The 25504-nt window shown below is 41.2% G+C and overlaps 1 protein-coding gene across 1 annotated transcript in view; it reads right to left on the bottom strand.

Moving 5' to 3' along the window:
- The window catches only part of lrmda (leucine rich melanocyte differentiation associated), a gene marked incomplete at both ends in the record, with an annotated part of 191950 nt that overhangs the window by 6460 nt on the left and 159986 nt on the right, over positions 1 to 25504 (bottom strand). The window contains one exon of the mRNA XM_079229903.1: positions 14200 to 14284. Within this exon, the coding sequence (XP_079086029.1) occupies positions 14200 to 14284 (85 nt within the window). The remainder of the gene's footprint in view (positions 1 to 14199; positions 14285 to 25504) is intronic.

Here is a 25504-nt window from a genome sequence, read left to right as displayed (position 1 = left end):
TTTCAAGCTTATCGGCAACATTGGTTCACCTCTGAAAAATGACACTCCATCACTGTCAGTTCACTAAATGGCTATAATCAAACACTTTAAATTGAGGATGGCATTATTCATTGATGGGTGAATTACAGTTAACCAGATAAATGCCTATCAGTCTTTGTCCTTCCAACTTATGAGGATGGGAAGGAAATTGAATTCTGGGGCACATCAATTTTGACTGAAGAAAGAGATTACCGTTGTGGGGGGTCTAATGAAAAAAAAAAAATGGTGAAATTAATTTCAGTGACATTTATTCCACAAAGACCCAGGAGAGAACACTGGTTACAGTAGCTCTGGAGTCGGTAGATACGAGGAGAGTTGTTTAAGGCGGGAGACTGAGACAGTTTACAAAGTCCTAAATCCCCTTGGAGCGCCTTTCTCGAGGCATCCAACATCATCGAGGCAACTCACTGACAACACCTTGCATTCAAGAAACTCTCCTGTAAGCACAATAATGACAAGTTGGTTATTTACTGCCAGAGTTATTGAAAGGGTTCGTCTCCCCTTAAGGGCAAATAAAACCACTAATGATGCCAGTAATCATAAGTGCTCATTTTCTCCGTCAACATGTGGATCACAAATCACCACGCAGGCACAACACACGGCCTGACACTGATCGATTGTGTTCTTCATTACACCCAGGATTTCTAATTAAAAGAAAAGCGCAGATAAGTGGTTGGAACCTCTGACCGAAATAGAGAGAAAAAGTGAAAATTGCAATTAGAGGTTTGGCTGTGTTCGGTAATGGTGCCGTTAATAAGAGCGGCTGGTGAGTCACTCAATGAAGGTTTAATCACTGGGACAGGATTCAATAACAAAAGAGCATAATATTAATCACCAGAGAGTGATAACTTCACTGTTCATCTCTTTGACATTGGAGGAAGGGATGAATTAATGATGCTCGCCATCCGAACACATTAAATAATAATTATCAGGCAAAACAGCATGAAAGGGACTGCATAATGAACCCCATTGTCAGGTCAATTACAACCACATAAAACTGTTCAAAGGGAAGCAGCTTGTTACTAGATAGCCATACTAGAAAGGACAGCCGTGGCTTTATCAGTGGATGGTGCTGGGCGACCTATTCCCTCTGATATTGGTGCTTAAAATGTGTTGAGGGGTTGAAATACAGTTAATACTTAGAGGGCACAGAAACTCACTTGAAGCTGTTAAAAGCGAGGCATTCAGCGAGGAACACATTGAAAATTGGTAAGCAAAAAGATAAATGGCATGACAATGGCAGTGTTTTGCCGGCTCTAAAGCAATGTCAGTCACTAAGTGCCATGTTAACTAAACTCAACTACACAGACAGAGATGGACTTTACGCATCAGTGGACAAAATGGCACCTCGCTACCTGTCAGTGGCAATTTCCGTCAAAAAGAAGATGGACAGAAAATGTTGTCACTAGAGAAACTGCTGCTTGAGTTTTACACATGTATAAAACATGCACAGATGATAAAGGTGCAAATTGTGCAGTATTTTCTTCCTTCATCACACCATGAAATTGACAATGGTTGTTTTATAAAGCTCTTGCTTAATGTAAAGCATCAGGTTGTCCTCTTGCTTCTCTTCTCGAGCTAGACATCTATTACTGCACGGCTGCTCCCACTCTGAGACACTCTCTTAAACAAACAGCATGGCAACCTCCAGTGTGACACATATCAATACTAATCTGACGTCTTGTTCCACAGTCGCTCCCCTCAGATCCTGGCTGGCTGCACCTGCCTGACCGGAGTGCCCAGAGTTGGCTGTACTCCTTCACACTTCCTTCCCCTGCAGACATCAAACACTTATTACTCCCCATCCTGGCCCTGCTAACTGACTGGCTTGTCTGGGCCACACGGGGACCCCATTATTAGAGTCATTTCAGTGCCCATCCTGACGCCTGTTAGGCAGTTCTCTACCTGGGGCTCCTGCTCCCTGCCTGCCCGACTGAGTGCCTGGCCAGCCAAACAGTGATTGGACATGACATGGTGACAGAAAACAGGGGAGAAGGGCACTAGAAATAAAAGAACAGAGGGAGGCGGACAGAGATGGGGAGAGAGGAAGGTGGGTATGTTCGTCGCCAGGGCCCTTGTGGCGTAGGGTGTGCCTATCAACACGGATGAGCGTTAGCCAAGAGCTGCATGTCACAATGATGGAGGGGCTGGATCACTCACATCAGAGCTTCATCTGACTGGAAGATATCAATCTCCAGGCCTAATCCAATAGGACATGGTAAAATATCCTTTAACATTGCTATCCCACCCTGCCTTTGTGTGTCCCCTGCTTCTGTCTCTCTCACAGCTGAAAATGTGTCACCTTCATTGTTGAACCTCAATCGACCACACTCATTTTCACATCCCATTTCCTCCGTCTCTAGCACTGACAGTCAAATTATGATGGACAAAACAGCACCTTGACATATGGCATTTAGAACAATTTGCCACTGCATGTGGCAAGAACAAAATAAAAGAATAAAAGTGCAGATCACAGCATATGTGCAATGTCAAGATCAGGGATTCTACTTTTATGTTTTAAATTAGTGGAATAGAGGGAAATGAACCCAAGTGTGTATTTTTGTGTATTTATTTCATTCTTGATGAACATTTGGACGTCATTACAATGAGGCGATTATCTGATGGCTAAAACTGGCACATTTACAGAAATGTTGATTCATGTTCGTGGTTCTTATAAATATAAAAATGACAAATAAATCTGGATTATTTACAGAAAATGTATATATGCCAGTAAGCCTGCACTTAAGCCAAAAGACATTGCAAATGTTTTTAATATAAGTTTGAAGTAATGAAAATTGTATTCTTGGTGACATCATACACTGCTCAGATTTATGGTTGTGTCAAATAACAGGCTGTCATTTCCTGCCAGAATTTAAACTAATGAACCCACAGTAGCCAATCAGGTGCGAGGCAGAGGTGATGATAGGTTTGTGTTGTGTGGAATATTTCATCGCCCTCTGGCCTCCCTGTTCCCCATTCAGACGGATGGCTCCACTGTAACTCTGCTCCTCTTAATTAATATGACATATACCCTGTTCGTATGCAGAGAGTGAGGGAGGGGACAGAGAAATGGAGGTACGAGGGAATGATTAACTGTGGATCTGCTCCTCCGTGTGAGAAATGATTTTGCCTCTACTGCTCTCCCCCGTCCTCCCTCCCTCCTCTCTTCATTTCCGACTCCCTCACTCTCTCTTTTATGTGTCTCTCTTTGTCTCACTTCAGGTCTCTCTGTGCCCTCCCCTCTCTTTCTCTCTCTCTTATGCCGTATCCTCACCTCTCTCTCTCTCCCCTGCCTCTCTCTCCTCTCCTTTCCCCCTGACACTCTCGGACTGTCCCCAGCCCCTTGCACATCTCCTGACAGGTAGAATAATAACGCTCGTACATCACTGCCCCGAAAAGTCCAATAACCTAAATCTTCAGTTGCCACACACCCCGGGACTCAATTACTTTATTGACATGTAATCTTCATAAGGGGAGAAATATTGAGCATGTAAGGTCAGCTGGTTATGAAGACATATTATCATATTATCTGCATGAGTGTTGTAGGGGCTAGGACCTGACAAAGCTAATTATAATGGTACATGTTTCAGAGCTCAGAGCGTATTATCTGCTTGGCTGCTTGGTTGAGCCACAGCTGAGGTATAGAGGATAAGGGGATGAGATTTCAAACCTAAAAGGGGATGGATGTCATCTCAGGGCATGGGAATTAATGAAGCCAAATATTATTGACTGCACATCATAGCACTAATATCTTTGATTTGTTCATTGTATTTGTCAGGATTAGCTCGCCATAGCCTAATGGCTAACAGCATCTCACAATACAAGCGGACCAAGGAGGCAATCTCCAAAACTGTACAATAACAAGAAGCCATCCCTTCAAGTAGCGTATAAAAAGTGCAAATAAACTGTTAGTGCTGTAGCTTGAACCGTTCCTCAGCCAAAATGTCACAGTGGGTTAGTGATGGCAGGAAGGACAGATGCCCATGGCAGTGTTATCGCTTCTCTCCCAAGGTTATCTAAATATCATCCTTTCTGCTCAGCCATTACAATCTACTGCCTGCATGCTACGTAAAAAACAATAACACAGGCAATGGTACAACATATTCTATAGTAGTGGTACTCCCTCACTCTGTACCAGGAGGGTATAATGCAAAGGAGAAAACATATAACCACACTCGTTATTTCAACCTGAAACACATGGACACGGATCGGAGGGCACAAAACAAACACTTGGCTAGCCCTGGGATATTGCATCTCAGGGTCATAATGTGCACACAGCACACAGAATCCCGCTGCCAGACATGTGGACTTGTTCATTTCACTTTATCCAATATCATGCCCTCTTCGCCTATCTCTGTTGTCCAACCGTCCAGATCCTCCATTCAGAACTGCTGCTGCAGACGAAGCCTAAAATGGTGTGGAGCAGTTGGCAAAGACTGCCAAGGGTTACGTGTTAACACTTGCTAATGGTGTCAAATGGAGAGACATATTTTAGCTTTCTTTTGAGGGTCTCTAGGCACTCAGCACACCACATAATGGAAAAGTTTTCAAAGTTTTCAGTTTCATAATGAAATCTTTCCTGTACTGTTCCCCTGCATTTTGTAATGTAATGAAGCACATATATTACAGCAGTATACATAACAATCTGCACAATCAAATAACTACATCTTTCTGAGCAGATATGATACGATTTGATGGCAACCAATTCTGAAGGTTTAGTTTTGAGTACATACTTGTCCTGAGGGAGGGAAATGAAGCAAACAGCCTTTTAAATCACAACAATCTGGGCTAAATTCATGTGTTTGACCAAAATGACTCAGTCAATCCAATCATCTTGCGCTAGAGCGACATAACATGCCAGAAACTATCTGTGAATTAAATAATGATGGTGAAGTAACGTGTCTGCTCATATTACCATGACAAAGAAACCTGCTCCATCTGTTTAAAGTAACTTTGGCAAATCAAAGTGACAGATTAAAAGGTTGCTTTGGACTTCCTATTATAGTGACCTTGCTCTTTTCATTGGTTGAGCTAGAATGTTGATGCCAGTACAAACATGAACGACCTGCTACTTCCTGGCTCAACCTTTATATTTTAAGAGAGATTAAATTCATGTCAGTTCAACAAATTCACTGTGACACTCATATCCAGTTAACCTTATGGACTTAAATGCAAGGCAAGACAAGCTGACCCGCAAATCTGCGACACCGTGTCTGTGTTTGGAGCAGCTCGGACACTGTTCATTCGGTCGGATAGTGAATGCAAAGTAAATGGAAGCCCAGGTCCATAGCGCTGGAATCCCAGCATATATAATAATGGCCTTCTCATCTCCTTACAAGCAGCAAATCCAAACAAGATTTCCACACACCCCGATGCAATGAATAATCTAAATGGCACTTAATGTGAGCTATGCTGATACTCTGACAATAGTTTGTGTTCAGACATCACATCTTAGTGTCTCCCAATTGTATATTGATGCCGAGGCAGTTGACAATAAATCACTGGATTCACCAGTGAGTGAGAAAACAGTTTAGACATTGGCCCAATGGAGCTTACCGTAATTGACAGATGAGTTCAGCTCCTTCCGCCACAATAGCTTTGGAGCATTGAGGATACCTGGCAATGAGTGTGTGTGTGTGAGTGTGAAGTTTCAGGACCCACAATACTCCAAAGAAACAGTTGCAGTCATGACTACTTTAAATGATTGGACTACACTTGACATATATGTACATGTAAATTATACATGTGCATCTCATGTATATTACTTTTTGTAATTGACTATCTCTAGTTTCTGCATTGCCTTCAAAAAAGCATTGGTTTGGGCTCAAAACATTGTAAAACTCACTTGAGGATGTAGAGCTTATCAAAGCCCTGAGGAAAAGAGCAGGTATGCTGGTTGGAACAGTACTAAAGTGTATTACTTAAGTGAGTGCAGCAGAAGGAAAAGAAAATCCAGCCCATTGGGTCCATGGTGCAGTGCTAATTTTGTTTCTTTAAAAACATTTAGAGGAATTGAATTTGTTTTTATAACAAATGTTATTTCCAACCACATTAATCATAATTATGAATGACTATGTATGATTCAAAAGCCCCACATTTTTACACTTGTTCGATGCAACATGTGAAATGTCCCATAGAACTTCAAATCATTAAAACACTATTTCAAAAAAACAAAACAGGTTAGCCAACCATTTTGGAGAAGAATGTGGGAACAACCAGTGAAATGATGAGCCAAACTGTAGGTTGTAAACACCCATCAGTGTTTCTAGACAGACTTCCTGGGTCAACTTTGACCTACCATACTTGTCTGTACTTGTTTCAGGCACATTCCCTTTTGGTATAACCATGAAAAAGTGGATTAGATAACCTGGGTAAACCGTTTAAAAGCTGTTCCACTTCCAACAAAATTGCTCAAGATATTTACTCCAAAGTGTTGCAGAGTTCCCAGATACCAGCAACAACTTTTGCTTTACTAAACATTTCTATAACTTGTGGTGTGAACTTTTGTCTCAGTGTGACGTTATGCATACTGATTACACATGTGTGAATGTCTGTCTACTCAAAGACATTCATCTGCGTGTTTGTGTATATACACTGTACTACATGGTCAACCAGGGAAAGTGTGATTGCCTCTTGGAGCCTGTCTGTTAACAGGGTACCACTATATTGAGCTCTGTAAATGATCACTGGTGGCCCCTTTTCTCTCTACATATTATGAATCTATGGCATGTTTAGCTCCGTTACAATCATGTGTTACAGAAAAGTTTGGTGATGTAGCACAGCTGTTAAACCATGCAGAATATGTTGTCAACCAGCATAATAAACTATCTTTGTTGGATCCATTAACTAGACTGGAATTAAAGCATGTTTTCATTTTTGAATAATTACTGTGTGAGATCAGTTACCCTAGAATTATGATCTACAGTCTACTCAAAATATAATTTATTAAAAACACCCTTCATAAACCAACAAGACAAATATGTTTAGCAGGTATTGCATCTAATTGTGTTAACTTGCTGTATCATACAATATAAAATATGAGACATTGTGTATCTCTGTGTACACATCCTTGGTAATATGCAATAATTACAAAGCTACAATGACTTATTGAGGCCTGATCCGTCCCCTTTAGCATGACAAGTTGTCCAGCATCTGCCAGCATGTTAGTAGCTATTCATCAGAATGAAGGGTAGCGAGCGCCCTCACACAGACAGACTCCGCCTGCTCACCGAGCAATTTGTTTCAAAGGGTACTGACACAGAAACTGGTGGACCCTGCTGTAAAAATATCCAAAACCATCTGGCAGCTAACCCCCATCCTAAATTACTATGATGGACTCCCACCTTTGGAACCTATATGGGCTGAAAAAACCTACTCCAACTTCTGACTGAAAGTATGGCTGGAAAGCACAAGCCGCATCTCAGTTATCCTGAACCGCAACAACAAATCATTGTGGAAAATGAATTATAGTGTAGCTGCATTAGCAATATCAATTTCAGAGCTGATTCAAGCAGTGATACCTATCTACTTTGGGTGATTTATGTGTTGCTACTTGAGAATGACCAGTGCAACTGGGCAGTAGACCAAAGTCCAAAACACCAGCGGTGTGTTTTTCCAGCTTGGCAGAAACTCATGTCCTCGTCTGTTGGTCTGAGACATCTGAAGTAGAAGCCAACGTATTGCCGCGTCTTTGTGCCTGAGCAAGTTTTAACGAGTGAGTCCAGTTGGGTTTGTATCATCATAAATAACAGGTTTGTCTGCAGTGGTCTTGGACGGTAAAGATTTAAGAGGCTACATATTTTCCTGCTGCTGAGAAAATGGTTCAAAGTTTGTAATCATCATATTTCAGTGGTGATGGATGGAGGAGTTCAAAAGTGTGATCGTTTGCTTTCAGGCTCAGTGTTCAAAATGCGTAATGTCCATTACAAAGTAATGGAGGTGTTCGACAATTGAATGTTTGATGAATTTGTATGATTAATAACGTTTATATACAACAAGTCAAATTGAATCTATGAGATCTTTATGGCATCAAAATTAGATTATGGATCACTTCAGTCAAAACAATTCCAGCATACTATAAACTTGTCTACGAAACAGCCTTTATTAAAGCAGACTATCAGAGAGAGAATATTTACTTTTATACCACTAGTAAGACAAACTAAGAGACAAATATCGTGAAATGGCTCAGAAGCTGACAGCCCTATCTTTTCACTTTAAGTTTTTACTGTATACGTCCGACATCAGTTTAAGAACTCAAGACACTCAGGAGACTCTCTCAGCTACATCAAACAGCAAGGTAAAAACAATGGTGTCACTGACATTTCCCCAAACCCAGCACAAACAGAATTATTCACACACTGTGAGCGGAGCACCATCTAATAACGGAGAGATAATGACACTTGGAGGAAGGCAGCTTTCTCAAAGCAGTTTAGAGCTGGCACGTCAACGTTCGGCAGTTAAGCCTGTCATGGAAGTCGAGGAGGTTACCCTGGCATTTTAATCTAACCTGCTTCTGAACGAGAAAATGTAGAAGTGATTTCCAGGGAAGTAATAAAAAGGACAGGCCTGCCTCCAAAAATGAGCTCTCATCACTCTGGATGCGGACAGTGCAGTGTTTTGTGAAGTCGCTGTAAGGGATTGCAGACCCAGTTTGCCTCGTCCCATTTCCCCTCATCCATCTCCATAGGGCGGATTTAATGGATATTCATGTTGCCGAGCCAATCTACTCCTGGGAGGAATAATATCAAATCATCTGACTCGCATAAAGGAAATAAAGCCTGTCCTCATACACGGGGAGTATACGCCACTGTGATGTACAGCAGGAGCTGTACCTCGCCAAAGAACAGATTGATGGGACTATTTTTCATTTGAAACAAGTCTGGGTTACAAAACCGTACATGGAACAGGATTAACAATTAATAGGAATTAAGGTGCCAACACACACACACACACACACCCATAAGAAATAATAATGTATTACGTATATATGTACACAAGACCAGAGTGTGAAACAAATGACTAAATATTTTAATTATTTAAATTGTATTTATTTAAATATCTTTTACTATCTTCTTTTTAATTATCTTCTGTATCTTATTTAAATACTTAATTACAAGTAAAAGTCCTGCTTTCAATTTTTTGGTTGAATGAAAATTATGTATTGTTAAATTAGCAAATTAAATAATTTATATGCAAGCAGCATTTCAAAATGACGCTAGTTTTAAATACCTGATCACATGTTCATATGTCAAATATTAATCATAATCTGAAAAGTAACTGGTAACTACAGCTATTAAATGTATGTAATGGAGTAAAAAAGTACAATATTTCTAGTAGACTAGAAGAATAAAGTGGCAGAAAACTATACTTAATTACAGTACATGTTGTTACAGTATTTTATATCCCAATATAAATATGTAAGTAGTGCCTGAGTGGGTTTTTATGTTCATTCAAACAAATAAGACCATATATTGCAGTGTTTTAATCTATGTGGCTCTATGTAGAAGAACATCTTATAGTTATAAGAAGCCAATCATATACACCTCATCAGCTCACAAACTGGCAAAGAAATATAACTTTCGTGCCGTGACGAGTGCTTGGGAAACATTTTTTATGATCTCTGTACCCAGGAAGAAGGCCACATCTTTACTTTGTCAATTCACCTCGTAGAGCTCGGCTCAGAGGCTCACTCAACACATGCTCATGGTGTGTAGCTGGCAGAGGGATCTGTATATATCATTCTCTATGAAATGTTTCATCATCTGTCATTTCTCGATGCTGAACACATGCATTGTAGTTTAAAAAAAAGTTTACAGAAAGCAGCCATGCAAAGGGTACTTTGGACTAGTGTGGAGGAAAAGCGTGCACTTTGTTCTTTCCATATGCCTCATTTCAGTTATGTGGGGGCCAATGCAAGTCTTTGTGTTTGAGAGTGATGTTTATCAGGGGACAGATCCTGCTGGTATAATCATTACGAGGCTGAGTGAAATGTCTCGCAGAGCACGTACATGTGTCTAATGGGAAACGTCAAAAGGTGCTCTGTCTTTTCTCCCCACGTTCCTGGGAGGACATTTCCATACTCACGGAACATGCCGAGGCGGTCCAATGGGAAGATTATCAGCAGAGAGATGAGAGTATATTTCCATTAATTCTACATACTACAGAGTGACATCAAACAGAAAATAACAGAGTCACTCCAGATAAGCATGGAAAACAACTCCAGCGTAAATAAACAGATGTATGAGGTAATGTATCAATTAATTTACCAAAACATTCTGTAACCAGTAACACGTGTGTTCACTGTAAATAACAGGACTTTATGAAAAGTGAATATCTGTATTGATAACAGCATCCGATCCATGCCGTTGTACATAATATAACCAGCTCTGGTTATTAATCAAGCAACACTAAACTGACATTAGGGAGCTATATATTGGGTTTGACGCATAAACATTTTTTAAAGCCGTCAAACTTACTTTTAATTTCACTAAGTGCGTTGTGCAAAGAACATTAAGCCATCAGTCAAACCAACAACCTTTCCCTTCATAATGACAATAGCTACGTTTCAAATCTAGCAGTTTAGTCATCCATTAGTCATGTATCCCATCCAGATGTCTGATGGAGGAAAGGAGGGGAGGAGATAGCAGCAGGTGTAGATCTCTCTAAGCCCAGCTGAGCTCTAAAAGGCAGTGCTTAGCACCCACAGCTCCGTCATCTGGCCTCTCCCCTGTCTCCGCCAGCCTTTCGACAGCCCATTCCTCATCATTTACCCCTTTTTGGCAAAGCCCAGAGCCCTTCTAATGGGCTGCTCTGAATGCTTCCAGATGTTTGTTTATTTGTTGTGCAGCAACTATAAAACAGTTTACTCTTGGTTTGGATCTGTTCCCATTGTTCCATTTTTTTGGAGGGGGAGGGGGGTGAAGCAGGAGTTGCGGTGCAGATCACCCCGACATGTAATGAAAGCAAACCGACAAACAAATGTGAGACACCCCATGCGTGTCATCAGGAAGGAGTTTTCTTTTTTTGCTTTGATGGCAGCTTTCCTCCTGGGATTTTAATAACAGTTGTGCACCATTTAAGATACATACATACAAAGTAGCTGGAAGCAGGCCCAGAACAACAAGATTAAAAGGGCCCAGGGCTCATACTGTAAGGCAGATTTCAGGCATTTTTCCTCATCTGTTTACTCTACTTGCACAAATATATCCCTTTAATTTACTGCTGTCACGGCTGAGGGATGGCCTACTCAAATTTAAACCAATACCTGTACAAAAGCAGTAAATAGTGCCTAGCATAATTATTAAAATATACAGTAGGAAATTCACGGTATTTCCTTCAAAACGTTCTATGTATACATGTATTAAAGTCTGAAGCGTCACACAGTTAGAATTAGATCGATGAAATATACTTGTGAATCACATTTTAAAATGTGATAACCTAGAAAAATGACACACTGGTAATAAATAACCCAGCACGATGTTTACATGTCATTGGCTGTGGCCTAATTGTATGGTATAGGCCAGTCTTCAAGAAGACAGACTTTAGGCTGGGACTCCATTTTGGACTATTAGATTTAGAGTTGAGTTGACAGTTGGACCAGTACGAAGAGTTAGAGCCAAGGTGACAGTAGTGGAGGATCCTCAGGCCCCTCTGCCAGACTTCACCAAGCCCCCACCGTCCTCCTTCACTTTGTCTTTTGTCTCGCTCGCTCTCATTTTTAATTCTGGTCTTTTTTCACTGTTTAACGCGAGTCCTGTTACTGTCTTTTCCTCTCTCCTTCCTTTTACCTCTGCTATGTCTATTGCTTGTCAGATCTGGTCTATGAAATCTTGATTTAGATTTCACTACAACAGCAGCACACCTTTCACTTTCACCCCTCCTCTTCCTCCTCCCCCTCGTCTCCCTCCTCCCTGCCTTGTTTTACTCTGTCTCCTCCAGGTTGACTTCTCCACCAACCAAGACAGGAGCTTATCCTGTCTTGGTTGGTTCTGTCCTTGGTTTCCACCCCTCCTTCTCTGGGCAGTGACCTGCCAGCGCTGCCCTCCTCTGGGAGCTCCTCCATGCTGTAATTACCTCTGGCACCCAGGCTCTTGGGCTTCCACACAGGTGACACAGTGGAGGGGGTGGGCACAGAGGGTTGAACGGAGGAAAGGGAGGTTCTTTCCGAACAGCCGACAGGGCGATGTCAGAAGCTGCTGATCTGCCTGCTACTGCAGGAGTACGAATAAAACTACACAGCCTCCCTTGTACCCCCATTAATAAAGGCCACTTCATTAACAGTTAAAAAAATATATATACTGTCATAAGCACACAGCCTTGTTCTTAGAAACATTTCAGCTGCTTACTAAGGATGTCATGAGTCCACATCCATGTCCAAGGAAAATCTTTTTCTATATCGTGAAATGTTATGAATCAATAAAATATCATTGCAGCATAAGTGCCTTTTATCTCATGTACTGGTGGTTTCTCAGCACTGTAGTACAAAACAAAAGCAGTTCTTTACAGAAAAAAACAACACAACATTTAATATCCCTGCCTCACTTTTTCACATTATGTATTGATTTGTTTTATTTACGATCCATACTGAAACTCATTGAACGACATCAAATCGCTCAGTATCTCTTTTTACCCCTATTATTTACATCCTGTATTTAACTCTGATAATTGAACTATTATATACATAGAATTATCTGAACATTTGTGTTTGTTGTTGTTTTAGCAATGCTTTGCCACATCTTTGTTCTCTTTGAATGAGGCATTCGTGTGACCGTCTCCAACACATACAGAAGATTCAAGTATGTTTAAGAAGTGTAAATAAAAGTAAAAAAGGGCTGGAGGCAGGGACATGGAGACAAGGTGAAGGGCGAAAATGAGGGCTGTGTTATCTAAGACTGCAGCACTGCATCATAAAAATAACAAATGGAGACTGTCACTGCTGCTCAGATCTTAGATGAAGGGGAAAATATTTCATGTCAGATCCTCTCACCTTTAAATGTACTGTTCTTAGCCAGGTCTGATTCTGACAAAGTATCTTCCTGTCCTTATATCCGGTGAGAGCTGCCACCATTCACTCTTTCATGACATAGATCTGTCCTTGGCACCAGTGACGAGGGGTTGAGATTCTCCTTGTTGACCTGTTGTACTACCACACTGGTGGTCGACCCATCACAGGTGTTTTACAAGCCGGACTCTGGGTATACTGTTCTTCTGGTTGAAGCTACTCCACACACCCGACTCAGCCAGTCAGATTAACTGTAAACTGCACATTCATGATGTTAAAACACGAGACGAGATGCCAAGCAATAAGAAGACCTACTGAAGAATATATGTTAAACACTACCTTTTAGTAATAGATGGTCCTTCATCTTTTATTAGCCAGTCTGGCATTTACAATTATGGCAAATGGTTACCAGTGTTACTTTTACTTTGTGGTGACACCTATGTTGAGAAATTATCTTCATTAAATTATAATTCTTCAAATAGGCAAATAAATGTATTACACAAACTAATTAAATGCTAAACTGTACAAGGACTTGAAACTGATACAAGTCTGTGTATTGAAATTATTAATTACAATTAAGACTTTATATATAATCTAATTTACGGGTATAGTATAGTAAACTGGACTATGAGTTGTTTTTTTTACATCAATCTCAGGAGAGAATCTGCTTCAAATGCAGGCGGTGACCTCCACAATTATATTTTAATTAACACAATGCATTCTTCTTAGAGTGCAGTGTTTGATGCTAAGGAGTTGCTACACAATTACATCAACTGACTACACCGGGTCAACATGAGGCCTAATCAATGTCTTGTATCAACAGATCAAGGATGCTTCTTATGTATATGTGCTGTGTGCTCCCCACGCATACATTCAGATCAGAGTTAACCTACATTACTCAGATTTATTCCCACTATCAACACATCACGAAGATGAGATGAGATCAATAAGAATAGATAACATAACTTCAGTGCAGTCTCAAGGCCAATAGATTCCCACTCTCTGTAGCCGTATATTTGCATAATCTGTGGGCCTAGGTTTTGATTGAATGTCAGATAATATATTGTGTCGCTTCTTGTTTACTTTAAAGAATATCTGAACGGATGCATGTATAAACCACTTCACTGAAAAGGTTATGAAGGTCTTTCTTATTTCCTTACCTTTGTGGTTCTTGGCATCTCTGGATCCTCGGGGTAGAGGAGTGTAGGGCAGTGGGTGACTTGTAGACCGAGTCTCATTAGGTGGCTAGGAGTTAGGAGACAAACAAAAAGAATGAATATTTGGAAGAAAAAAGGTTGTTACTGGAGCTGAATGTGAGTGTCATACATCCTTTGGGATTGGTACAGGAAATGTTGGAAACACTTCACCTGTTTTAATACATAATGTGGCAGGTCATGTTTTATTACTTCTCATGTTTTGAGAAGCTTTACTCCTGTCTTTGATGATCTGATCTACGACCTGGTTCGGGAGGAGAGGTCTCAACCTTCACTCATCCATGACCTCCTGCAGTGGTCAACGAAAGGGTAGATGTCACTCACTCTGAGCAGCCGAATGCAGCGAGGCTTTGTAAAGGCAGTCCTCTCCGCAGAGAGGACATGCAATTTGCACTTTTGCTGTGACCTTATTTAATGACATATAATTGAAATGTGAGATAAATATGTGCATAGATTCCTGGGTGCAGAACAAGAAAAAGCTATTGATTTTGAGTAGTAGTAGTCAGTGGTTCAGGCTGAACAGGCAAGTGCTGCTATAAGACAAAGAGAAAACAGAGGCCTGTTCCCGAATGGGTCAAGAGTTTCTTGTGTTGTTGTTCTTTCATACACTTTCAAGGTCCAAAACATCCTCTTCCTTCCCTTAGCCTTTTAGGTAGTGGAGCAGGCAGGCAGTTTATCATGACACAGCGATATCCGATGCCTTTGCAGAAATACTTTTCTTTTCTGCAGGAAGGAATTCACTGGGTCTTTAATCATAGCAAGGGACTCAACTGACAAATACATATTAGAGATGGTTTGGAGCTGCATTTTTCCCACTTGTATTGTTGTTCCTCTACATGGCCATGCATAACCTTGAGAAATGGAATGGTCTGCACTGTTAAATGGAACCATATTCTTCATGGGCAAAGAGAGCACTGTGAATTGAAAACGATCACATAATGTGCTTTCAGATAGCATCTCTGAAAGGCATTAGGGCTGGCCAGCATGTGTGTCACATTACACCAAAGAGAAAAAATGGCAAAATAAGCTTATTCTGAGACCTTACTACACATGCTGGCAGATCATGCTTTTGAAAGAAACAGCTTGAAATAGAAATATTGTTTTGACAGCGGACCTGCTGCCTCTGGAGTGGCTGAAACCAGTTAAAAATATCACAGATCACTCTTGTACACTGTTCTTCTATGGAATGTGTAATGCAAGAAGTAAAACAACCCCAAATAAGAACATACTGTGCTCAGTAAAAAATCAGGTATTCATACTCATGCTTTTTTCCCCCCTGTATCACCGGCAACATGGATATTTAAATAAGCCTGAAAGATCCTGAACCAAAATGACCGTTTACCAAATTACCATTACCATTACTAATTCTGCCATTTGCTTTTGAGGTTACAATTGATAATGGCCGTCTCTCATACATATTCTGAGCTAACAGAGCAAATCAGCCGTTAAGAATCGTGAGCCCTCTATTTGATCTACCTCCATGCTCTTCTGAGCCACCATGGTGTTGCGCCCCTGCCTGCCTCATTTCCTGGTCTGCTTGAAAGATCACAAGCCAGGGCCTCTTCTGGCCTGCTTGGCCCCAAAAAGCCCCTTCTAATCCTGCTGCTTGCTCACAATTAATCTTCCCAGTTGCCACATTATTAACAGCACCACCCACCGACTATGTTAGGGGGCATTGGAGGAGAAGGAGGAGAAGGAGGAGAGGGAGGACTGCTGGGGTTAGTTGGATACTGAATAAAGCCCTGGGCTGCATGGTTTTAGTCCTATGGGACTTCAGTCGCTTGCTTTCAGTATTACCACCCACCCGGTCCCCGTGCTATGCATGACACCACCACTTCACCTCCCCAGTATCTTGCCTGCTGATCAAACACCCTGTCCATTCAACATCTGTGTTTGTCACTTCCTGTCGTATCCAGAACAACCATTTTACCCCACCCACAGAACATCAATCAGCTAGGTTTCTCTTGTCCTTATCCTCCCTTCTCTCCTCTCGGACCTTCCTCCGTACCCCTCCACATCGGCACGCTTTTACTTCAGTCGACGGCCCGTCCAGAGGAGGAGAAGCAGCAAGGTTTATGATAAAAAAGCATTTGGGACAGTAAAGGACACTTTTCCGACTTGCACTTGCTTTGAGGATTAATAGATTGATGACTGAGATCATTTCAATATATTATACAGTTGACATACAAAGGGACTATAAAGATGGACTGCAAGACTAGTCTTTGCAGACCGATGTGATGTTGTTGACACTTAACTGTCATAATAAACACAAAGTGCTACATGACTGTGTAATAAATTCCTAAAAATCCCAAATTGACACACTAATGTTTCACATTTAGCTCTTGTTTCTGAACAAGTGCTTCATCTCTCTAAGTCTCTCTATTCCCCCTTTCCTGTCTCTTCTCTTTCTCTCCCCGTCTCCCTCTCTGCTTTTCTTAAGTTGTACCTACACTGAACAGAGGGAGGTGCTGCTGTGTCGTGTATTTAAGATGCTCCTGGAGCCCCTTTTCCTCTCTCCCTTTCTCTCAGTCTCTCTGCTGTCCAGATTAGTCTGCTCATCAAGCTGAGCATTGTTTTAATTTGCTGCGCCCGGGGCATATGCTGAGTGTTCACATCATTATTGTCTCTGTGCAATGTGAGTTATCACCACAGCTTATGATAATGCGGCACAAATTTACAGGCTGGGGAGCACCATGGATTCTGTGATAATAAAGGGTGGACAGAGGGGAGTGGAAATAGGGAGAGAGAAATGTAGAAAGTGTGTGTGTGTGTGTGTGTGTGTGTGTGTGTGTGTGTGTGTGTGTGTGTGTGTGTGTGTGTGTTAAAGAGAAAAGGGTAGTGGCAGAGAGAGGAAGCTCTGTTGGATGTCATTATGAAAGATGATTCCCGTACTGGATAATACATCACACCAATGCTGTCTGTCTTCTCCCTTTCTGTGTTGTTATGCGAATAAATGCCGATAAACCCAGAGGCAATAGTGATTATTACTTCCAACAAATCACCATGAGAGAGGGGAGCAGGAAGAGGGAGACAGAGGAGGGACGGATAGACAAGAAAAGCAAAGCACAAAGAGAGCCACACGGAGCTCATAACCACCTCCACAGTGGGGTTCCTGAAAATATGATACCAAAAAAGTGAGTCGGGGGAAGGTTGACGCATAGCGAGGTGTTTTTCAGATATAACCGCAACTAAGTTTACAAAGTTTTGCAAGCTTAGCTGTTGACTTAAAATCTTGATGGGTGTGATCTTACAGAACATTACGATGATACAACTGATTCAGAAATATTTCACAAGAATGTGATTATGATGTTGGCTGCCACAGAGTAGTGTAGAAAAGTACATAAAGTAACACAAGGCTTTCCTCTCTCGCAGCCCGGCTCTGAGGTCTCACCATGACCAGCTCATCCCGACACAGGTGGTTCCTGCCTTGCCTCACCTCACCTCCCGCTTTAAGACTGACCAGCAATACAATCTAATTACAGCCGCGCTACAGAGGGAGACCAGTGTAAACACCAGCCTTTTTTATCTCCTTATACATCTGGACAAGTAGACAAAGTGCTAAAAGGAAATAAATGTGGCCTGACAGCCACATCAAAGAGTTCAGCCAGAGGCTTAATGCTACTTAGGGCACAGGAATGTTGTTGCTAAGCATCAGCCCGCAACCTATCAGGGTGCAAAGAGGGCCCTGTCCTGCCTCGGAGAGGGAGAAGAGGAAAAGAGAGAAACGAAGAGGAGAGAGAGGGAGGGTGGGGAGGGAAGGAGGGCTGACATTGAGGGGAGGCTAGGGACTCAAGGAGATTTTTGTAGCTTAAAGCAATTGTTGGAAGAAACAAGCCTTCTGTTTTGTTTTCTCTTGACACCATTTCTGCTTTTTGTGCTTGCAAAAGACATGTATAAAAATGTCTTTTGATATGTTTTCTCTTTGGGTCTATATCAAAACATTTCTTTTGTGTCTGTGCATGGAACTTTTTTCACATCTTGTCTCTGTAAACTGGTGCTGCTTTCTGATCATGTTAGAGATCAGAGGAGACACAACTTGTGAACTCATTTGAGTCAACATTTAATGCTGGCATGACACGTTTATTTCTTCACTAGATAGAATTCTTTTGTGATCCATGTATCACACTTCTGAAGTTACGGGGTTACAAACAATACAACTCTTTTAGAAATAAGCAAATATTAGCACCAGCTTGCCATGCTTACGGCATATAATATCAATGATGAAATTTAAAATTCTCTAATTCACAAGCAAATATTGAATCTACCCCTAATATAGATGTACACAGAGGAGTGTTGTGCATAATGTAGCATAATATTATGGTGTACTAAAACACAACATATTATATTTGGATGTCATTATATAGCTTGAAAAAAACTTGTTTAAAAGCGGCATAGTGAAAGTAGTTTAATAAATAAAATAACACATACAAATATCTGATGTTGGCTAAGGGAAGAAGAGAAATCACTGTTGTGAGCATGAAAAGCATTAATTCTGTTTTCATAGGTAATGGCAGGGGGAAGAACATTTGATGTAACGGTGCCGGGGCTTGTGGGTCGTACGGCAGTCTTTTGCTGAGCAGAAAGACTGCTGAGCGTGTGTTTAATGATTTACCAGTTCTACTCCAATGAACTTGCTCCGACTAAATCATATGATCACTGATCACAAGAGCAACTGTTCCGATGTTTCGCTGGGAGCACGGGGCACACGGAGCGAACCAGCAACAGGGAACATTGGCGTTTTGTGTATGGTTAAGTGTCAGACAGGCAAAGGTTGAGTGCTGCTGGACGTTAATCATCCACAGAGATGACTCATAGATGGTAATAAGGCTGTATTTGTTTTTAGGTTGAAATTTAAGAATCCGTTCAACCTTTACTTGGAGTGTCTTGCAGAATGAGTGTAAGAGATTTAAAGCGGAAATGTATGCCTACATTACAGGTATGCAGCACAATTAGCTTGAGGCTCTTTCTTATTTCTACTTTGACCTTTGCATTGGCACGGATTATGTAGCTACAACGGTACAAAGACAAAAAAAAGAATCACAAAATGTTGTATTAGTTTAAACAATGATTAAGTGTCTTATTCAAACTTTTACACAAAACACAACTGATTGTTTCATTTATTTTCAGAAGTACAAACAATTTATTGTATCTCCTAAAATAAGAGATAAAAGGAAGATGCAAATGTTCTGATCTACCTAAAAAAATCATCTTTGTAAGAGTTTTGCCTTATTTAACTGACGCGAAAAGAAATATTTTCATCTTTCCAACACAAACACACACACACACACACACACACACACACAGGTACACAAAACCACAGCAAATAAGGAGTGTGACATATCATGAGGCTTTCTGTTCTGATTAGGGGCTGTAGCTAACGTCAGGGCTGTTTTCTAGTGTGTAGGATGTTTAATAATTGAAGACTCTGGGAGCGCGCCTGTCACACCAACTTGTCTAGAATGTTTCCTATGCAATTAGACGCAGAAAGACATTTGAAGAGGACCCACAAAAAGAGCCACAAAAAGTGACATGTGAACTTAAAGGAAATTAGCTCTTCACACGAGTGAAATGTGAAGGTTACTTAGCAATGCTTAACTCAGACTGCTGCTGTGTGAAGTGTGTGTTTGACTCAGCCTCGCTACGAACACTGCGATTTTCTTTACTTTGAGCCGGCTTCAGTCAGTAAGATCACAGAGGGGATGAAAACTAATTTTGACTCAAGGCATACGGAGAGAAAAAAAGAGGGAAAAAAAACCCTGAGATATGTCGAAATAATGAGATCTCTTGATGTTTTCTGGGAAGATATGGGATGATGCAGACAGATGCACAACTCACATCTTCACCCAAGGACACACACGCACACACAACCGTGGAACATTTAACCACAACTTCAAAACACACAGATTTGCATGTGTCTATGCACTCACATTAAAAAGCTCACGCACACCCTTTACCATTATTTTAATGCAAGAAACACAAATGCACATGTACTTACACTCACGCACAAACACAAACTGATTTGTTGATTAGTACAGATGCAGAATGATGTAAAAACAGCCCAGCCACAGTTATTGAAATGTGAGGTCCCTGACCTCAAATCATTGCAAAATGTTCAATGAAATAAATAAAAAAGAATTTGGCTCATTTGTATATGTTTTTTAAAACCTTATTCCTTCAGGATATAAAGATCACTAAAAACCAACATAATGATGATAATTAAGCTGAATTGAAATTAGATCCCTCCTTATCTTTCATTTGAAAATATTCCACTTCAAACTGTAAACACAAATGGTAAATATGCTCCCTATTCATCTCTGCTTGCCTCCAATCCCTGACAACCTTTCGAAAGAATTTTCCAGCATCCACATGTCTGAGCTTCACGTCGCAATGATAACACTGTCATCTTCCACACCTATCATAAGTCACAGGCAAACGACCCAGATCCTCTGTCGCGAGACAGAACCCTCTGCGGGCCTGTAAGCTGTATCATTACACCATGTCATCTTTATGGCACGGAGCAAAGCCCAGCTCTCTAATTACACTCTCCCTACTCCATTTACCCAGACAGGGACAGAGCAGCAGGCAAACAATGCATTAAAAATGGAGTGCTTCCCCCTGCTCTATGGATGCCTGTGTTGTTTTGCCGGTGGCCGTCGTTGTCCCCTGGTTGCTGTTGTTGTTGTTGTTGTTTCACTAAAAGCTGTGGAAGAGAGATAGCAGAGGGCCCACGCCACTGTGTCTTCCCCTCCTTGACTTCCCCACCTCCTCTCTTCTTCAACCCTTTCCTCAGAAGGACTTATGAAGGTGAGTGGCTATGTGACAGGCCAGGAATAAAAGAGACAAACCAGGGATAAAAATTAAATAAAAAGTAGCTGTCTGAAACAGTAATTGCACTCCTTTGCTGAGCATGCTTTCAGATATATAAACCTGATTTACTGTCTGCGCTGTTGCCACAAATCAGAGGGCCCTCTGAGAAACACTCGTGCTATGAAATTGTTTAATCTCATCAAGTTCTGCTTTCACAGCGGGCCATAAATCACATAGTCTTTGTTATCATAGACCTCCATGAGCGCCTCAGAGGCAGGCAATGGATCGTGGGTATATATAATCTTGACTGCGCAAACAGCAGGATCTGAGCAGCCTGAAATACTTTCATATTAGCCGCGGTGCAGCTGGCGGAACACAAGCGCCCTGATGGATATCTCATTTCCTGCGCTCTGCATCTATTTCGAGCAAATTATTACTGCATAAATTTCTTGTCAACAGAAACGGCCAATTAATTAGGTTAAAAATGCACTCGTGATCACATCCACACACCAAACAGGAGAGCTGGGACAATTTCCCACAAACTGAATTTACCGCAGGGGTCATTGTAATGAATGATTTTAAACTTTGTCATAAAGTCGCAGACAGGCCAATATCTGCACCGGAGATGCGGCGCGGGCTAACCCGCGACAAATTTGCATAAAGTATATTTATGTGTAAATGCTGGAGGAAGACAGCCGCTGGGAGGAAATAAAGTTTACAACTACAAAACAAAATGTCTGCCAACCTCTGCCTCACTAGCATTTCATCAAAGACATGCACAGAGGATTGGATAGGGATCATTGAAGCACCTTTGCCATTTAGGATACAAAATATACACATTTAACAGACTTCGCGATCTGAATGAATTATTCATAATGTATGAGGGGCTGGGTGTTTGTGGGGGTGGGGTAGTCATGGTTGTTTATTCAGCTTGGGACGTTTATCAGACAGTGAGGATCCCACGGCGGGGATGAGCTCGGAGATTTATCTGTGTTTGGGCTCCAAAGCAGATAAATCAAGAGGTGTAATCACGCTCAGAGTGGCCCAGCTGTGACCCCGTAGTGAACTAGTGTGACACAGGGATATCTAAGCCCCTTTTCCTGTTCCTGGGTTAGGCCCTTGGGTTAGTCTCCTGTCAGACACAAAGCTAAAGAAAGACTCGTCTGCACACAAAAACCAAGGGGAAACTTAAGGCCCTTCATGTCCCTTTGTCCTGTTTACACAACACCACCAGGCAGGATTGTTCACCCACTACTAAAAATAACGGCGTCGGAACAAAGTAGCGGCAGAGGGCTACTGTACAACAGTGTTTGTTCAAACAATAGCAATGAGTATCGATTGCAAGTGTACACATAGCGAGTTCACGAGCTGCTATTCACAACAGTCCATGTAAAAGATACTGCTGTTTGGCTGAGGATGTCTCCCGTTCCCTCCCAAAGCAAAGGCTTTCTCCTGTTCTGAGCCTGCTCTGATTTATCATGTCTTCTGCGAGCAGGCTGTCCGCTGATTAAGCCAGTGGAACTTTGTTTCACTCTCCTCTCTCTTTAATCTGTCTCTCAGCGAGATAAATTAGCCAGTGCCGTGCCAGCTCCTGCTCTCTTTACCTCCCTCCCTCCGTCTCTTCCTCTCTCTCTCTCTGCTTTTTTCTCTGTTTATCTTTTCTGTCTGTCACACATTGAGAAGGGAGCAGACACATCTGCTCCTACGCTGCTGCAGGAGATAGTGCTGGGCTACATCCCCGGTCAGATTTAGAGTGTCTGTGAGTGAGAACGAGAGCATGAGTGTGTTTTTCCTCTCTTTTTCTCTCCTTGACAACCTTCTGTCAAACAATCTCCCTCTCTTTGGCCAGGCTTATGCTCTTTGTTGTTAGCTAATAAATCAGGGAGTATTTATGATCTGCAATCCCTATTCTTAGTCTTTTAATGGCGACACGTTTGCGGGTGAATTAAAGCGGGATTTTATTCACTAGGCTGTGGGCCAAAGTGAGGCCTGGGTGCCTCTGCCTGAGAATGTTTTCCCTTCTCTACTCTTGCCCAGGTGGTAAATCACACTCATTGTCAGCCAGTGCTAAGTTAGTGTGCGTCATTGGGGAGAGCAGGAAGCACTGGGCATAATTCTGTCCATCAGTTTAATTTATTGTATCGGTAGCTTTGTAATCTCCACCCCATAAATTACAGGGGCTGACACACAAGAATTTGGTTTTAAAGCCAGTGTTGGTCAGGATTTTGTTTAGTTTCTCTCTGGGTTTTCTGCTCTCATATTCAGCAATGAAAGAAATGAAAAACTTTGCAGTGCAAGGGTTAGGATATTGCACTATTTTCTACGATACTGTATTTGTATAATTAGAATACAAACATGATGTTTTTGTCGGGTTATCATTTACATGAACTGCCATTAAGAGTAAAAAAAATAGGAATAAATACAAAGAAAGAAAAAGAAAGAGAGGGCAGAGCAGGTTTAAGGATACGACCTTGTTTGCAGGTTTTATTTCAGGATAAAAATAAAGCATAATACAAGGGCACTGCTGAAGCATCTGCTTTGCAGATAGTGCATTTGGCTCCCCTTCCATGCCAGTGAATATAAATCAGGCGAGGCATCTCAATGCTAGGACTGACTTCTAGAGGCCAACAAATCTTTAACATGAGATTAAGGCCTCAGCGGGGTCATATATCTATGGGCAATATGGTTTCACTGAGTCAGGACTGATGTGTACTAGAATGCACAGAATGCTATGTGTAATGATCTAACCATTCAACTCACATACATAGTGAATTACTACCTACAATGAGGAGGACTAGATCATAAAACATTAAACAGATCATAAAACATTTAAAAGGCTACCAAATTAAAACAAACATTTCTAATTATTCTGGAAAAAACAAATATGCATTCGATAACATTAATATATACATATATATATATATATATATATATATATATATATATATATATATATATATATATATATATATATATACACACACACAGTATATATATTCTTAAAAAGGTAATACAATTACTGTCTTTTATTTTCTATAGTTAGTAAGCAAGAAAAAAAACTAAAACTAGACTGAACAAAAGATGTGTTACGGGCATTTTTACTTAACTGTAGTAAATGTAAATGGTGTCAGCTGCTATGTGTCGACAACAAAGAAAGCAGACAAAAGCAAAGCTGCCAATTACCCTATAAAACATGCATATCTTCCAAAGCATGGGTCTCCTTTGTGGGTTTAACCTACCAAAGGCAACGGGTGGTTTACAAGATGCTCGCTCAGTGGATACAATTGTGTTTAACATAAAAGGGAACACAGACTGTGAAGACCTAACAATGAACCATATCTCCCTGTAGCCTTTTCAACGCGCCACATTTACATATCAAGCCACTAGCCTGATATGTAAACACATTCCATCAGATGCCGCCATCGCAGTCGATGAGAGCCATTTCAATTCTCCTATAGCTTGCACACTGTGTAGCATTAGACAAAGAGAAAGAGGCCTGAAAGAGACATCTCATGTCATCACCCAAGAGAGATAATGGAATTGTTATACATCCTTGATCACAGACACTCTCACGGCATCTTGCTCTCTTTTTCACTCATTCTTTGTCTCAGTGCTCTTAAAGTCTCTCTATCGCTCTCCCTCGCTCACAAATGTGCACACACACACACACACACACACACACACACACACACACACACACACACACACACACACACACACACACACACACACACACACACACACAAGAACGAAATTCCAGCACACTTCAGTGCGATAGCTCCTCTTCTCTGTCAGGGTTTCATCTCAATAGCTTTTTTATCTGAGGACTTCAATTTGCAAGCCTAGCTGGAAGGCAGCTCCTCCTGATATGTTAATTGCAGGGTACTTAAGCGCTAAAAGATTAACATAAAACCCTTTGGAAACAAGCTAATAGTTTATGATAATTTGTGCATGGCCTTTGTCTGTCTATCATTACATTGCCTCTAGCGGTAATTTTATCAAGGGGCTGTAAAATATCATTTAAGCAAGTTCACTTTCAGATAATTAATAGTCGAAACTGTATTATTCAATTGAGCCACACTGGTGCCATTAACAATATGGCAACTAAGCTATAATTAAAGTATTTTATTTTATTAACCTATTCATAACGTTGTGCAAATGATGACACTGAGACACAGAAAGGCATTTTTTTCTTTTTCTTGCCGAAGCACTGTCACCAGGGCAATTACAGCAACCCGGGGTTGTCTCCTCAGTTAGCAGAGCTGATTGAGTCTTTTGAATTAGCAGGTGGGTGCACGGCAAGCACACCTCCCACACAGAGAGATGGCACACAAGCCGGAGACTTGCACACCAGCTCGGGGAATCTGCTGAGCTGACAGAATTGGAATTTGTGTCGTTTGCCAGGACAGAGAGATTTAGATTGAGACAAAGGTTTTAACCTGGA

Source organism: Taurulus bubalis, assembly GCF_910589615.1.
Source record: "Taurulus bubalis genome assembly, chromosome: 14".
Classification (NCBI taxonomy): domain Eukaryota; kingdom Metazoa; phylum Chordata; class Actinopteri; order Perciformes; family Cottidae; genus Taurulus; species Taurulus bubalis.
This window is presented reverse-complemented; position numbering and strand designations above follow the sequence as displayed.